Source organism: Microtus ochrogaster, chromosome 21 (assembly GCF_000317375.1).
Source record: "Microtus ochrogaster isolate Prairie Vole_2 chromosome 21, MicOch1.0, whole genome shotgun sequence".
In the NCBI taxonomy this organism is placed as follows: Eukaryota; Metazoa; Chordata; class Mammalia; order Rodentia; family Cricetidae; genus Microtus; species Microtus ochrogaster.
This window is the reverse complement of record NC_022022.1, coordinates 27944063-27958147: the sequence shown is the minus strand read 5'-3', so window position 1 is coordinate 27958147 and position 14085 is coordinate 27944063. Positions and strand designations below refer to the sequence as shown.

Sequence of the window (14085 nt, the reverse complement as noted above, 5' to 3'; positions counted from 1 at the left end):
AAAAAGTAAAAAAAAAAAGGATTCACACTCAAAAGCTGTTTCTCTCCAAATCTAGTGGCACATGCCACTGATAATGGGGGATGATATGGTAGGTTTCCTGAAGCCAATACAAAGAGCAATAGAATTGAAGAAGGTAGATTGTTACCGGACTGGATGCCAAGGGGTAGGACCAAGGAAAGAACTAATTAGTTAGTTATTTTTACACTTTCAAACACTTTCTACACATTTACTTAATCACTGCTATTGTTAGCACTTTGAAATGTGTGGAGTATTAAGATAAATATTTTCACCCAAACCTTTCAACAAGTCAGTTTCAGGGTAGAAGCTTTTCAGAGAAAAGACTGATCAGGAGTTAAGATATACAAAGAAATCTCTATCCTACAGTTTATTTGTATATGCATTATAATCAGTTTATTTTTTATAAATTCTTCATACAAGCATTTTGAGGTTGAAGTTAAAACTTCAACTGGTTATAAACATTTAAAAATATAAGAATATGTGCAGGAAGTATGAAATACTGCTTGGTAAATTTGTTTCAGCTACACACACAGACACAGATACAGGCACACACACATACAAACACACACGGACATTAAGGATTCTCAATTTTCTGTGCCACGAGTCAAGGTGAAATCCCTTCATGGCACAATTTACTAAAACACTTTCTCTAGTAAGTTGACCATGGCTCACACTGAAGTTATTTGGAAATCACAAACTGAACTTGATGAATTTAGAGAGGAGGAAGAGGGAGAGGAATTGACCAGCAGTGCACACACAAAATTGTGTAGGTAGGGGGAGAGGGAGGGAGGAAGGGAGGGGGGAGGGAGAGAGATAGGAGATGGAAAAGAGGGTTAATATGACTAAAATACATTGCATGAAATTTGTGATAAATTCATAAAAACACTATTTTTAATCCACTCTTCAATTTTTTTAAAGATTTTTATTTATTCTGCCTGCAGGCCAGAAGAGGGTAGCAGCTCTCATTATAGATGGTGGGAGCCATCATGTGCCTGTCAGGAATTGAACTCAGGACCTTTAGAAGAGCAAGCAGTACTCTTCACTGTAGTAATAGGAGCAGCGGGGCTGTGTCCCCAGCACCCCAGCCGCCTGCTAGGCTAGCTTATGCCCCGAAATAATTACACGGACACTGTATTCTTTTAATCACTGCTTGGCCCTTTCTATCTAGCCTCTCGCACCTGGACTAGCCCATCTCTAATAATGTGCTGTAGCCCACAAGGTGGCTTATCAGGGAGATTCTAGCCTACGTCCATCCTGGGTCGGAGCTTCATCGCATGTACCTCAGAGAGCAGAGCTCTCGCCTCTGCCTGCAAGAGTGGAGCATCATGTCTCTCTGAGGCATCTACCCCCGAGAGGAGAGGAGAGCTGTCGAGTCTCTGAGCTCACTTCCTCCTCCTCCCACCTATGTTTTAACCTATCAGGGCAAGCAGCTTCTTTATTTAATTAACCAATGACCTTCCTCCATCACTTCACCACTGAGCCATCTCTCCAGCCCCTTCAATGGGCTTTAAACAACACATTGTTAATAATAAGTATGCCAAGGAAAATGAAACTTTTTACATGAGGACATGGAAAGTAACTGCACAAACACAAAGCTGTAGTCAGCTTCAGTAATTTGTGCAGACAACATTTACAACAATTTATGACCACCAACAATTTAAGAATGCCATCTTGTATTCTGTCCCTTCTGCTGGACTTTATAACTTTTCACCCCCTGCTTTCCTAACATACCAGGTGTACTTACGTCAGGAATGAAGCCAATCTCGTTAAGATGATTACTCAGCTCTGGATCGTGGAACGCAATCATCTGAGAGAACACGGTCAGGTACTCTGAAAAGACAACAATGCTAAAGACCATCGCCATCTTCACCAACTACCTCAAAAACTAAAGTGAGTGAAGCATAGCTCATGCTGACTGAGAAGCTAACTGCTCTACAAAGCAAGAGTACTTTAACAAATATTTTCCATTCTGTTACTACTTCAATTGCAATGCTAAATATTAAACAAACACAAATATACTATGCTACAGTTTACTCTCAGAGCTATCTGTTATTTCTCGAGTCACAAATTAAACACAGGATGATTGACACTTTCGAACCAAACAATACAAATACATTTTCTCTGGCGACAGCAAATCTGTTTCTCTGTGACTGAAAGTCCTAAAGCTGGGAAAGACCCACAACTAAGGAACAGTGAAAGACAAGCAGGCACAGGAGAGTGACTGTGCCCCCAGATTGATTTCTATATCAAAGTTCAGCATCTTTTCTACTTGTAAGGTTTTTCCTACTAATTTTACCAATTTATTAAAGACATTCTGATGGACCTAAATAAGATTGTGGTAGCATGTGCTCCAAATCAGTAACTTTCTTTTGCTTATTAAAAACAATTAAAGCGTGTAAAGGCAAAATCGTGGGAGTAGAGGGAGAAGAGTGTGAAATCTAAGACATCCTGCACTGCAAGGCAAAGGAAGAAAACACAGCAAGACAAATGAGCTCAATTTCGTTTTTGAAATTTAAATCAAAATAACTTAATAAAAATGAAAAAAATCTCAATTTTCTTCAATAACGTAATTGATTTTTAAAACTGAATTATTTGATGAAATAATCTATAAAAATAATGTTACCCCGCTTTATCAGTTTATACAAGCACTTGTGTTATTTCAAGAAACAATAATAAGTAAAAGTAACTTATTTTTTCTCAACTAAAACTGTTCCAAATTCTTGCTTATAAATACCATGCATGCTTTTAATAGGCATCATCAAGTCATGCAAAGGAAATGCTATTGTTGTACTCTATTCAGTGATATAACTCAATCCTATCACTGACCTAATGTAAATGTTATCTACGCATTCTAGATAAAGAACTGGATGCTCAATGAACACATTTCTTCTTTTTTTTCTTTTTCGGGACAGGGTTTCTCCATAGCTTTTGGTTCCTGTCCTGGAACTAGCTCTTGTAGACCAGGCTGGCCTCCAACTCACAGAGATCCACCTGCCTCTGCCTCCCAAGTGCTGGGATTAAAGGCGTGTGCCACCACTGCCCAACAATTAACACATTTCTTGAGATACTCTTCATTCTTATACAACAGATTCTAATTTATCCACTACCCTATTTTTTCCTGTCTCAGAATAATATGGTATAATTTCAATTAGCTTTGAGAGAAACAAATCAAATTGAAGATCTAGGACATATTTGAATGGCCTAGGAAATGTTGACATTTAAGTTTTTTATAACTGCTTTCCCATCCTCCCTTGTGATATATTTATAATTTCAATCTACAAGAAACCAGATGGATGCAACATCAGCCACCATAAGTACTCAATTGTATATTTTTTTAAATTTATTTATTTATTAAGGATTTCTGTCTCCTCCCCGCCACTGCCTCCTATTTCCCTCGCCCTCCCCCTGATCAAGTCCCCCTCCCTCATCAGCTCGAAGAGCAATCAGGGTTCCCTGACCTGTGGGAAGCCCAAGGACCGCCCACCTCTATCCAGGGCTAGTAAGGTGAGCATCCAAACTGCCTAGGCTCCCCCAAAGCCAGTACATGCAGTAGGATCAAAAACCCACTGCCATTGTTCTTGAGTTCTCAGTAGTCCTCATTGTCCGCTAGTCCGGTTTTATGCCATGCTTTTTCAGACCAGGCCAGCTGACCTTGGTGTATTCCCAATAGAACATCCTCATTGTCTCAGTGTGTGGGTGCAGCCCTCACGGTCCTGAGTTCCTTGCTTCTCTCTCTCCTTCTGCTCCTGATTTGGACCTTGAGATTTCTGTCCAGTGCTCCAATGTGGGTCTCTGTCTCTGTCTCATTTGATAGCCTGATGAAGGTTAATATTCAGGAGGATGACTATATGTTTGTCTTTGGATTCACCTTCTTATTTAGCTTCTCTAGGAACGTGAATTATAAGCTCAATGTCCTTTATTTATGGCTAGAAACCAAATATGAGTGAGTACATCCCATGTTCCTCTTTTTGGGTCTGGTTTACCTCACTCAGGATAGTGTTTTCTATTTCCATCCATTTGTATGCAAAATTCAAGAAGTCCTTGTTTTTTACTGCTGAGTAATACTCTAATATGTATATATTCCATACTTTCTTCATCCATTCTTCCATTGAAGGGCATCTAGGTTGGTTTCAGGTTCTGGCTATTACAAACAATGCTGCTATGAACATAGTTGAGCATATACTTTTGTTGTATGATGGGGCCTCTCTTGGGTATATTCCCAAGAGTGGTATTGCTGGGTCCAGGGGTAGGTTGATCCCGAATTTCCTGAGAAACCGCCACACTGCTTTCCAGAGTGGTTGCACAAGTTTGCATTCCCACCAGCAATGGGTGAGTGTCCCCTTTCTCCACAACCTCTCCAGCAAAGGCTATCATTGGTGTTTTTCATTTTAGCCATTCTGACAGGTGTAAGATGGTATCTTAAAGTTGTCTTGATTTGCATTTCCCTGATCGCTAAGGAAGTTGAGCATGACCTTAAGTGTCTTTTGGCCATTTGAACTTCTTCTGTTGAGAATTCTCTGTTCAGCTCAGTGCCCCATTTTATAATTGGGTTGATTAGCCTTTTACGGTCTAGTTTCTTGAGTTCTTTATATATTTTGGAGATCAGACCTTTGTCAGTTGCGGGGTTGGTGAAGATCTTCTCCCAGTAAGTGGGTTGCCTTTTTGTCTTAGTGACAGTGTCCTTTGCTTTACAGAAGCTTCTCAGTCTCGGGAGGTCCCATTTATTCAATTAGGCCCTTAATGTCTGTGCTGCTGGGGTTATACATAGGAAGTGGTCTCCTGTGCCCATGTGTTGTAGAGTACTTCCCACTTTCTCTTCTATCAGGTTCAGTGTGTTCGGACTGATATTGAGGTCTTTAATCCATTTGGACTTGAGTTTTGTACTCAATTGTATATTGATAAACTATAGTTATTAACTTTCAACTTCCAAAAAGCATGTTCCAATTTAAAGCAGAAATTCATGCCTCAGGCAATTCTCCACAGCTATGCTTGGGTTTATTAAACATCATTCCTACTCAAGTCTGATAAACTTAATTACTATCGGATTTATACAGCTAATTAAGGATTTACTGAAGAAACCTCACCCATATTTTCCTTGTGTTCTGCCAAACGCCAGTGACTGGATTTATACTAGCATTCACACACTCAAATACACAGATATATACAAGTACACCATTTGTGTCTTATTGTATTGAATATAACTCCACATTGATCAATATAATCTATAAAGCTGGCAAAGTTTGGGCTGTGGAGAACAAGCTTTCAAATGAAGCTCAGTGTGAGCTCTTTATTTCAGGGAGAAATATGAGAATGAGAGAATATATGTTTAACATATATTATTATGTATAAAAATATACGTAAACCCATATTACAAGTTCTCCCATAATAGAATTTAAAGTTCCATAAAGTAACAAAAAAACCCAATTGTACATATCCTTAGATTTGATTTGAGAAGGAAACTAAAGGTAGTTACAACAAAATATAACAGCGGTTAGATTAAAACAGAATATTCTACACATTTAACACTACTGATAGTTTTTTAATATATATATATATTAATGTGTATGGGTATTTTGTTTACATGCATGTCTGTATAACACGCTCACGCCTTGTGTTCAAGGAGGCAAGAAGAGGGCTGGACTTAGACATGTGGGCTGTCATGTGGGTGCTGCGAGGTGAACCCAGGTCTTCTGGAAGAACAGTGCTTTAATTATTGAGCCATCTTTCAGCCCTGACTAACCATTTTAAAGGAATATTAAAATGATAAAATACTATAATTATGAGTTGCAAAAATGATAAAAATATGAGTCATGATTCTTAAAACAGTATCAAAGGTAGTATTTTCTAAAGGTGAATATTACTCAGTTTTTAAAATGAAGATATTTTACAATCATCCCTAAAATCTCAAGGGTAGTTTCTAAACTACACCATAAAACCACATATAAACTTCCTATGTTTTAAAGAAATCTTGTAGTTTCAGTTTTTGAAATGAGGTATACAATGATAATGAATTGTGCCTTCTAATTTCTGTTTACTAAAATTAATTGTTCTCTTTTACTTACTATACACTCTGTAATTACAACCCCAAATGAAACTGATGTTAGAATTTCACCTGATAATATCATAGTTTTTGGCTGTTTATAAATAAGCCATTTTGTTTACTTAAAACATTGAATGGTGTGTATGAGAGAGGAACTTTCCAAATCTCCACTTCAGTATCCACATTGGTTTCCTCTCTGACTAGCTTCTCAGCATTGACTCTCTTAGCTGGGGAAAGCAGAGATGAAGGACATGGACGACAGATTCAAGGCAAGTGATTGTGTCTGCTCACCATTCAGAACGGACTCTTAATTTGCCATCCATTATCATAATATTGTTAATTCGTCCTAAAGATGATGGTAGCATCAGCAGGCAGAAACATGCTGCCAGTGGTCATGTATGCTTCCAATTCCATCATGCCAGAGGCAGGAGGAACAAAGCCTGCTTGAGCCAAACACCAAGTTTCAGACTAGCCAGTCTAGAGAGACAAAACCCAAACCAACCAAACAAAACACATACACGGTATGCAGATCCCAGCATTCAGGAAGCAATGAAGTTATTTCCACTAACAATGTGGCAATAAAGGCTTGAACTACTTACTAGAAGCCAAAGATGCAGCAAAAATTTTTATAACTACATGGGAAGAGAGGGCTCAAAAAATAGAGAAAAATGATTTATTTTAAAAATGTGGTGGTGTCGGGGATTGAACCAGGGCCTCACACATGCTAAGCAAGCACTGTACCATTAAATTATCTCCTCAGCCCAAGAAAAATAATCTTTATTTAGGGTTATATATGCAAACAATCTTTTTTAAAATAGCAAGCAGGATTATCTAGTAACCTTTCTATTTAGAACAATTTCTATACTGGAAAAAAAAAAGATTAGTCATATGATACAAGAAATTCTTGCCAGACTCAATACTTATTCCTTGCTTTCTCTATATAGCCTACCATTAAAGCAAAATATCATGAACAGATATTAAACTGCCTTCTCTAAATCACGACAGTGAAAGTGACTTTGGCCCTCCCCTGCACACGTAGTGGGTGTGGAGAAAGGAGACTTATTTGCACACATCACATTTGGCAGCTACAGTTTTTCTCCTTCCCTCTCTCTACGCTAACGCCTTGCTGAAGTCTGTGTGGTGGGATCATACATCCTAGTTTGCATGGTTTGGCACATAGTATTTGGAGTAGTTACTGCCATATTTAGTTTTCAAAAATACCTGGATTTACTCATATTTTTACCCATATTCTAACCTAAACAACATGGTACTGCTATAAATGACAGAACATCACTATGAAAAAGATGCTGTCCCTTCCCTTAAAGGACTTAGAAAAATATACATCTAAACAGAATGTTGGAGAAATTTTATACCCTAAACTTAGATGGTATGTATCTTTTCCATTCTGACATTTAGCAGCTGTATCTTTAAGGTGGGAATACACCACAATCTTATAAAACAATTCAAACATGCTTAATGCTGCGCCAACATTCATTGGCTACCATATGCCTATACTGTAAGCTATCAAACACTCCTCTAAAATAGTTCGTTTTCATTTTAGTTGGTAAAAACAAAGAGTAAACTTCACATTATTAAACTAATACATCTGCATCTGAACCGAGTTGAGAGCAGATATTAGTCATTAAGACTGTCACAGAAAAGGACTATAATTCCTTGTGAATTTGTAGGAATAAATTCTTTATACTTCTTCCTGGGTCTTGGTGATGAACCATCAACATATGCTACTGGGTCAAGACTATTATCCTGAAGATAAGTTAGTTTTGCTAAGAAAAAAACAATACCATATGAAGACAAGATTGGTTATTTTTGATAGAAATTTGTCCTATATAAAGACAGAAAAAGTCATTTGCTTACCTTGAATTACATGTGAGTTGTCTTTCAAGAAGAAGTTATACAGGTATTTGGGAATAAAAGCAGACATGCATGCATAAGCTAAGGCTAAGAAAGAATAAAGCAAATACAAAATCAGTTAATAGGGTAATGACCAGCTGTTATTCACTCAGTACAATATTTTTGAGTCTACTATTAAACAATAAATATGGTAATAAGTGCTAGAAACAGAAAAGTATAGGAAGAAAAGCTTCTGCTATTTAAAAAATTGAGACAATAAAAGATAAACATTCCAGTAACCTCAATTTCAAACTACTGTGGCAATTATTGTGTCACAATAGTAAAATCTTTATTGCCTGAACGTTATTTATTTTAATTTCTAAACACAAATTACTAATGAGGTACTCACAATTAAGCCTCACAATCCTTAATTGCTACTGATCCAGGCAAGATTTCTGGAGTTAGGAATACTAGTCATAACCTGTACTTTCAAATACAGATATTTTATTATTCTTGGATCGGTGTCCCATAATTGGATATACCAAAGTAAACACAGCAGCTGAAGTGCAGACTAATGAGTGAGGATATCAGAACAGTGCACTACAAAATCATTCAGAGAGAGAAATAGAAGTTTTTGGAGATTATGCCTTCTCTACTCAATTCCGGAAGCTTCTGTTTCTTATGATAACATATGAAAAATGGGTAGTCTAAGGTGAGATACCTATATATTAAAGTAATATAGGATAAAATACTCCAAGTGTGATGTAATTCAGAATTCAAAATTTGATTCTATTGAATTTACCAAATACTATTTTAAAAATCCATTATAAATGGTCCTAAAATGGAGGGACAGAAAAAATCCTGCCATTAATTAACACACTGTCAAACAAAGTTTGGCAGAACTAGCACATGGGCACTAGTCCATGAGAATAAAGCTGGTACCACTAGCATGTGGGTATGAGTTTTGAGAACAAAGATTGGCAGCACTAGTATGGGTACCAGTCTGTGAGAACAAAACAGACAGAGGATCAATCACCTGATCCATAAAGTGTTGACATAGTGCAGAAAAAGAACTAAGAGGTCTTTATCAAAGAAGTACAATTGATATAACATGGACAGGAACCTGATAAAGGAGAGACTTTGATGATATTGATTGGTTTATAAATTATTTGGAAAACATACTTAACAGCAATTTCTAGAGAAGTCAGAATCTTCTCCCAAAATCTATAAAAATTATCAAATTATAAGTTATCAAAGTGGGTAAATTAATTTAGAAGAATTAGCCTAATTTCCACCAAACTTTTAGACATAAACTGGTGACAAGGAATACCCTTCAATACTAATTACTTTTACTCTCCAAGAGAAATTAATTTTATTTCACTGTATTTTATGATACATATAAGGTAAAATATAAAAATTTTAAGACAAGAACTTCTATTTCTGAGCCCTATATTTAAGAATAATATGCATAATTATCTCTCAGTGGTAAAAAAGCTTACCTTCATTGTTGAAATTTAGATACAGGAATGGAGCGCACAGTGAGTCAAGACCTGATGTAGATGAATTGAGGCAAAAAGTAAAATGAATACATTCCATTTACTCAGTCTTGCATTCCTTCCAAATGTTAAGCATTTTAAGTACATCTACACAGATGCCTGTTCTGCATCTTCCATATCATCAATATCCAAAATAAGCCAGTTATTATTAATCATACATATGATTATGAGGAAAAGAGCAACAAAGTAATAGTGACACATGAATATGTTAGAGGACTTTACATCACAATTCTGACTCATTCTGTATGTGAACTTGATAATTATGTGGCCCCTTCAGGTATGCTTTCTCACTTAAGAGATGGATCTTTGCCACAAGTGCTTTTTCTTTATGTTATAAAAAATCTTTACAATTAGTGAAAAATTATACAAATACAGATTTGTTTTATTGATAATAATGCTATTCACTTATTATCATTCTGAACGAACACACAAAATATATCTACAATGGGTTCAGAGGATATAGAATGTCTCTGAAATGTGCTGGGCAACAAATAGTCAAACCTTTAGGAGTAGTAAATAATCAATATGAAACTCGAAATCAAAAACCACTGCTTACAACAAAACACTCAAAAATAGGGTTGGATTGAACAGGCTCCTCATTCATAAACTAGTGATCATAAAGATAATAATGGCAAATGCTAAAAATCCATTAAAGATACTAGGGAGAAAAAGGAAACAACTAAAATGAGCAATTTCAAAGTGATAATCTTTCCCTAATAATTACAGTAATTATATATTAGGAATGCTTAAATAGTAATATTCTCAAATAGCCTAATGTCTTTCATGGTAAAAGTTTAATCTCATCACTACTTTGATGAGATTAAAATTGTTTCCACAAGATTAGACTCTGCTTTCCCAATGCCACCTCAAGCTGTCTATTCTTAAATATCATGTAAAATATTTTCTTTAAAGCATTTAGAACAAGTTTGTTTGATAATTTATGTAGAGTTAACATCTTCAAAATGCCCTGGAATTTTAGTGTTTTATTCCCCCTCAAAATGTAAAAGACTTGAAGAAATGTCCTAGTAACTAACCTTGCCAGTACACAAGATCAGGATGAGAAACTACCCAAGCTTTCAGTACACGCCGGAACTTTGCATGACCTTCTGGGGATGATAACAGTTCATCATACTGATGACAGCGAGGAATATCCACTTCAATCTGTAACCAGCAAAGCATTGAGATATACTGTAATGGATGATCCTACAGAAGCCCTTGTTTCTTCAATAAATGAGAGAAGAGATATTTTACAGACTATTTCACCTTATAATCTGTTGATAAAAGTTTTCAAGTTTTTCAACAAATCTTTGGAAATATCACACATTAGTTTCTGAATATATTAACTCCTTTTCTAACACCATATACATCGGGCAGTAATAATGAAAGGAAGAGGATTTTCCTCACTCCTTTTAACATTTAAAGAATTAGCAGAATTGCCTTAGGAAAACCTTACTTGTCTATCTGTGGGAATTGGAGTGTCTTTGTCAATTGCTTCATACTTGGCATGAATAGCTCCCTGCAAAAAATAAGATATTAATTTATTATATCCTTAATAAAATGACATTGCACATTAATATGCTGAGATCTTAAGTATTTCAACTTTATAATTTTTCTACTTTTGGAATATTTGCATAAAACTTACTGGTACAGTATCTCTAATAAAAAAGTTGGAAAATCAGTTATTCAGCAAGATGTCAATATTCAAAGCTTTTAAATTTCAAACTTTTGGATTAGTGATGCTTAGTAGGAGAAACCTGTTTCATATAAATACCTATTTTTGAAGACTTACCCAATTATAGTAAATGTTAGCTGGGCAGTGGGGGTGCACATCTTTAATCCCAGCACTCAGGAGGGAGAGACAGGTGGATCTCTGTAAGTCTGAGGCCAGCCTGGTCTACAGAATGAGTTCCAGGACAGGCTACAAAGGTACAGAGAAAACCCATCTCGAAAAACAAAACAACAACTAAAAAAGCAACAACAAAAAAAATTCTTCACCCAAGATCCCAATTTTCTCCCCGGCAATTTTGTCTACTTCCTATAGCCAAGAGGATAACTATATGTTTTTCCTTGGGTTCACCTTCTTGGTGGGGTGGGATGGGGGTAAGGGGAGATGGGGAGAGAAAAGTTACAAGGGAAGGAGGGGGAACTTGGGGAAAAAGGAAGATTGGGATAAAGGAAGGTTGGATAGGGGAGCACGGAAGCACAATTCTTAAGGGAGCCACCTTGGGATTGGCAAGAGACTTGAACCTAGAGTGGCTCCCAGGAGCCCAAGGCAAGGTCCCCAGTTAGTTCCTTGGGCAGCTGAGGATAGGGAACCTGAAATGACCCTATCCTATAGCCATACTGACGAATATCTTGCATATCATCATAGAACCTTCATCTGGTGATGGATGGAGATAGAGACAGAGACCCACACTGGAGCACTGGACTGAGCTCCCAAGGTCCCAATGAGGAACAGAAGGAGGGAGAAGATGAGCAAGGAAGTCAGGACCACGAGGGGTGCACCCACCCACTGACACAGTGGGGCTGATCTATTGGGAGCTCACCAAGGCCAGCTGGACTGTGACTGAAAAAGCATGGGATAAAACCGGACTCTCTGAACATGGCGAACAATGAGGGCTGAAGAGAAGCCAAGGACAATGGCACGGGGTTTTGATCCTACTTAATGTGCTGGCTTTGTGGGAGCCTAGCCAGTTTGGATGTTCACCTTCCAAGATATGGACGGAGGGGGGAGGACCTAAGACTTAACACAGGGCAGGGTACCCTGACTGCTCTTTGGACTGGAAAGGGAGGGGGAGAGGAATGTGGGGAGGGGGAGAAGGGTGGGAGGAGGGAGAGAAGGGTGGGAGAAGGGGGAGGGAAATGGGAGGCTGGGAGGAGGCGGAAACTTGTTTTTTTTTTTTTCTTCCTTTTCTCAATAAAAAAAAAAATTCTTCACATCTTTGACCATGTATGATGGAGGTCTATTGTAAGTGATATATGCCATTTTGGTGAGGTAGACCTTTACCTGGTGTGCTGCTGCACACCTTTAATCCCAACACTCAAGAGGTAGAAACAGTTAAACACCATGGCAACAGTGTGAAACTTTACTTCAAAAAATAAATAAGAAGAACAAGCAGAAGAGACCCTTTGAATTATATACATCAAAAGGTAAATGACACAAGTCACATAGCTAAAGAGCATACCAAAATGTTTTCTATGCATTACTAACTCATAAATCAATATTTTCATAAAGACATTATTTTAGAGAGAGGTTTATCTTAACAAATTCTTTCTGTTAACATTGGAAAGGCAAATAATATATTTTTTCAGAAGGATGATAGTACTAGGAACGTTTGGGATAGGGTGGATACCCTGTAATTATAGAAATATTAGCCTTATTAACATTTCTTAGTTACAGCATTACACAAAGATTATCTAAATACAATAAATTTTATTCATGTTCTATAGGATCACACATGAAAAAGTTTTTATTTTTATGATTTACTATAGTGGTAGGGAAAGCCAAGAATTTAGTAAAATTAGTTACAGGATCAATTTCTTTGGGATATCTACTAATAACAGCTTTGGAAAACCTGACATCATAGGTCTTTCTGGACTACAGTACTAATCATTAATATGAGGTAAGGAACAATAGGCAGTCTTATGAACTAACCAAACAAATTCAAAGAAATTAAATACCCATTAAGAAAAGCAAGGATAAAGAAAAAGAAATTCTGCCAATAGAAGTCTATAAAGATTAAAAATAGTTGAGGCCCCACACCCAGGAACAGTAGACAAACACAATGGACTCTATGTTTTTTGAACCCTTGTTTTGTTATTATCATTAATAACAACTGGCATAAAAGAATTATCAACTTGGAACACCTTGTAAGTTGCAGTTATATTGAAAAGGGGGCATACTTCATAAGCAGGATGGCAAACTTTGGCAAACTTCTAACTGACATATATTCATTAGATAATCTGCTCAAAATAATAATGATATTTATCATGGGAATTAATAAAATATTAAAGCACATCAATAATTGTACTTTATATTCTATTCTCTTCATATATTTTTCTACTTAAAATTGTCAAATATTCTGATATCCATATTTCAATACATACTTTCCTATTAATACTGTAAAATTTGATGGGAAGTTCAGTTTTCGGAGACAGGGTTTCTACAAGGATTCCATGCTGGTCTTGAACTCGCAACCTGCTGTCACAGCACCCCAAGCACTTAGAAGGGAAATATGAGTCTCTACACCAGCAGCATTCTTTTACCTTCTTATTCTTTTTATATACTACTCATCAGTTTATAACCTTTTGCTTTCTTACCTCTACTCCCAGAAGAGCAGCCCACGTTAAACCCCTCATAAGTGGAGGGATGTCAATCCTTGCTTCTTTCCAGATTTGATTTTTTTTATAAGGATAAGCCTATAAAAAGATAAAAATAGTCACAAAAGGGCCTGGGTGGTAGCTGAGCTGGTCAGTCCATGCCCTCAGGGTGGGTTCACTCTCTCCTGAATTCAAGGGCCACCTACCTGTGAGGGAGGGGGGCCAGCTCCCTTGCTGTCTGTTTTGTGCTCTGGGAAGATTGTTTTTTTTTTTTTTTTTTTTTTTTTTTTTTTGGTTTTT

General features: G+C 36.9%; 1 protein-coding gene across 3 annotated transcripts in view; it reads right to left on the bottom strand.

The window, feature by feature from the left end:
- Tbck (TBC1 domain containing kinase) overlaps nucleotides 1-14085 on the bottom strand; it is a 134137-nt gene that overhangs the window by 76183 nt on the left and 43869 nt on the right. For all 3 annotated transcript variants that reach the window (XM_026784153.1, XM_005357301.3, XM_026784154.1), the window contains exons 15-20: nucleotides 13786-13884; nucleotides 10919-10981; nucleotides 10500-10626; nucleotides 9409-9459; nucleotides 7934-8017; nucleotides 1763-1848 (exon numbers count right to left, since the gene is read on the bottom strand). In XM_026784153.1, coding sequence (XP_026639954.1) covers nucleotides 1763-1848; nucleotides 7934-8017; nucleotides 9409-9459; nucleotides 10500-10626; nucleotides 10919-10981; nucleotides 13786-13884 — 510 coding nt within the window. The remainder of the gene's footprint in view (nucleotides 1-1762; nucleotides 1849-7933; nucleotides 8018-9408; nucleotides 9460-10499; nucleotides 10627-10918; nucleotides 10982-13785; nucleotides 13885-14085) is intronic.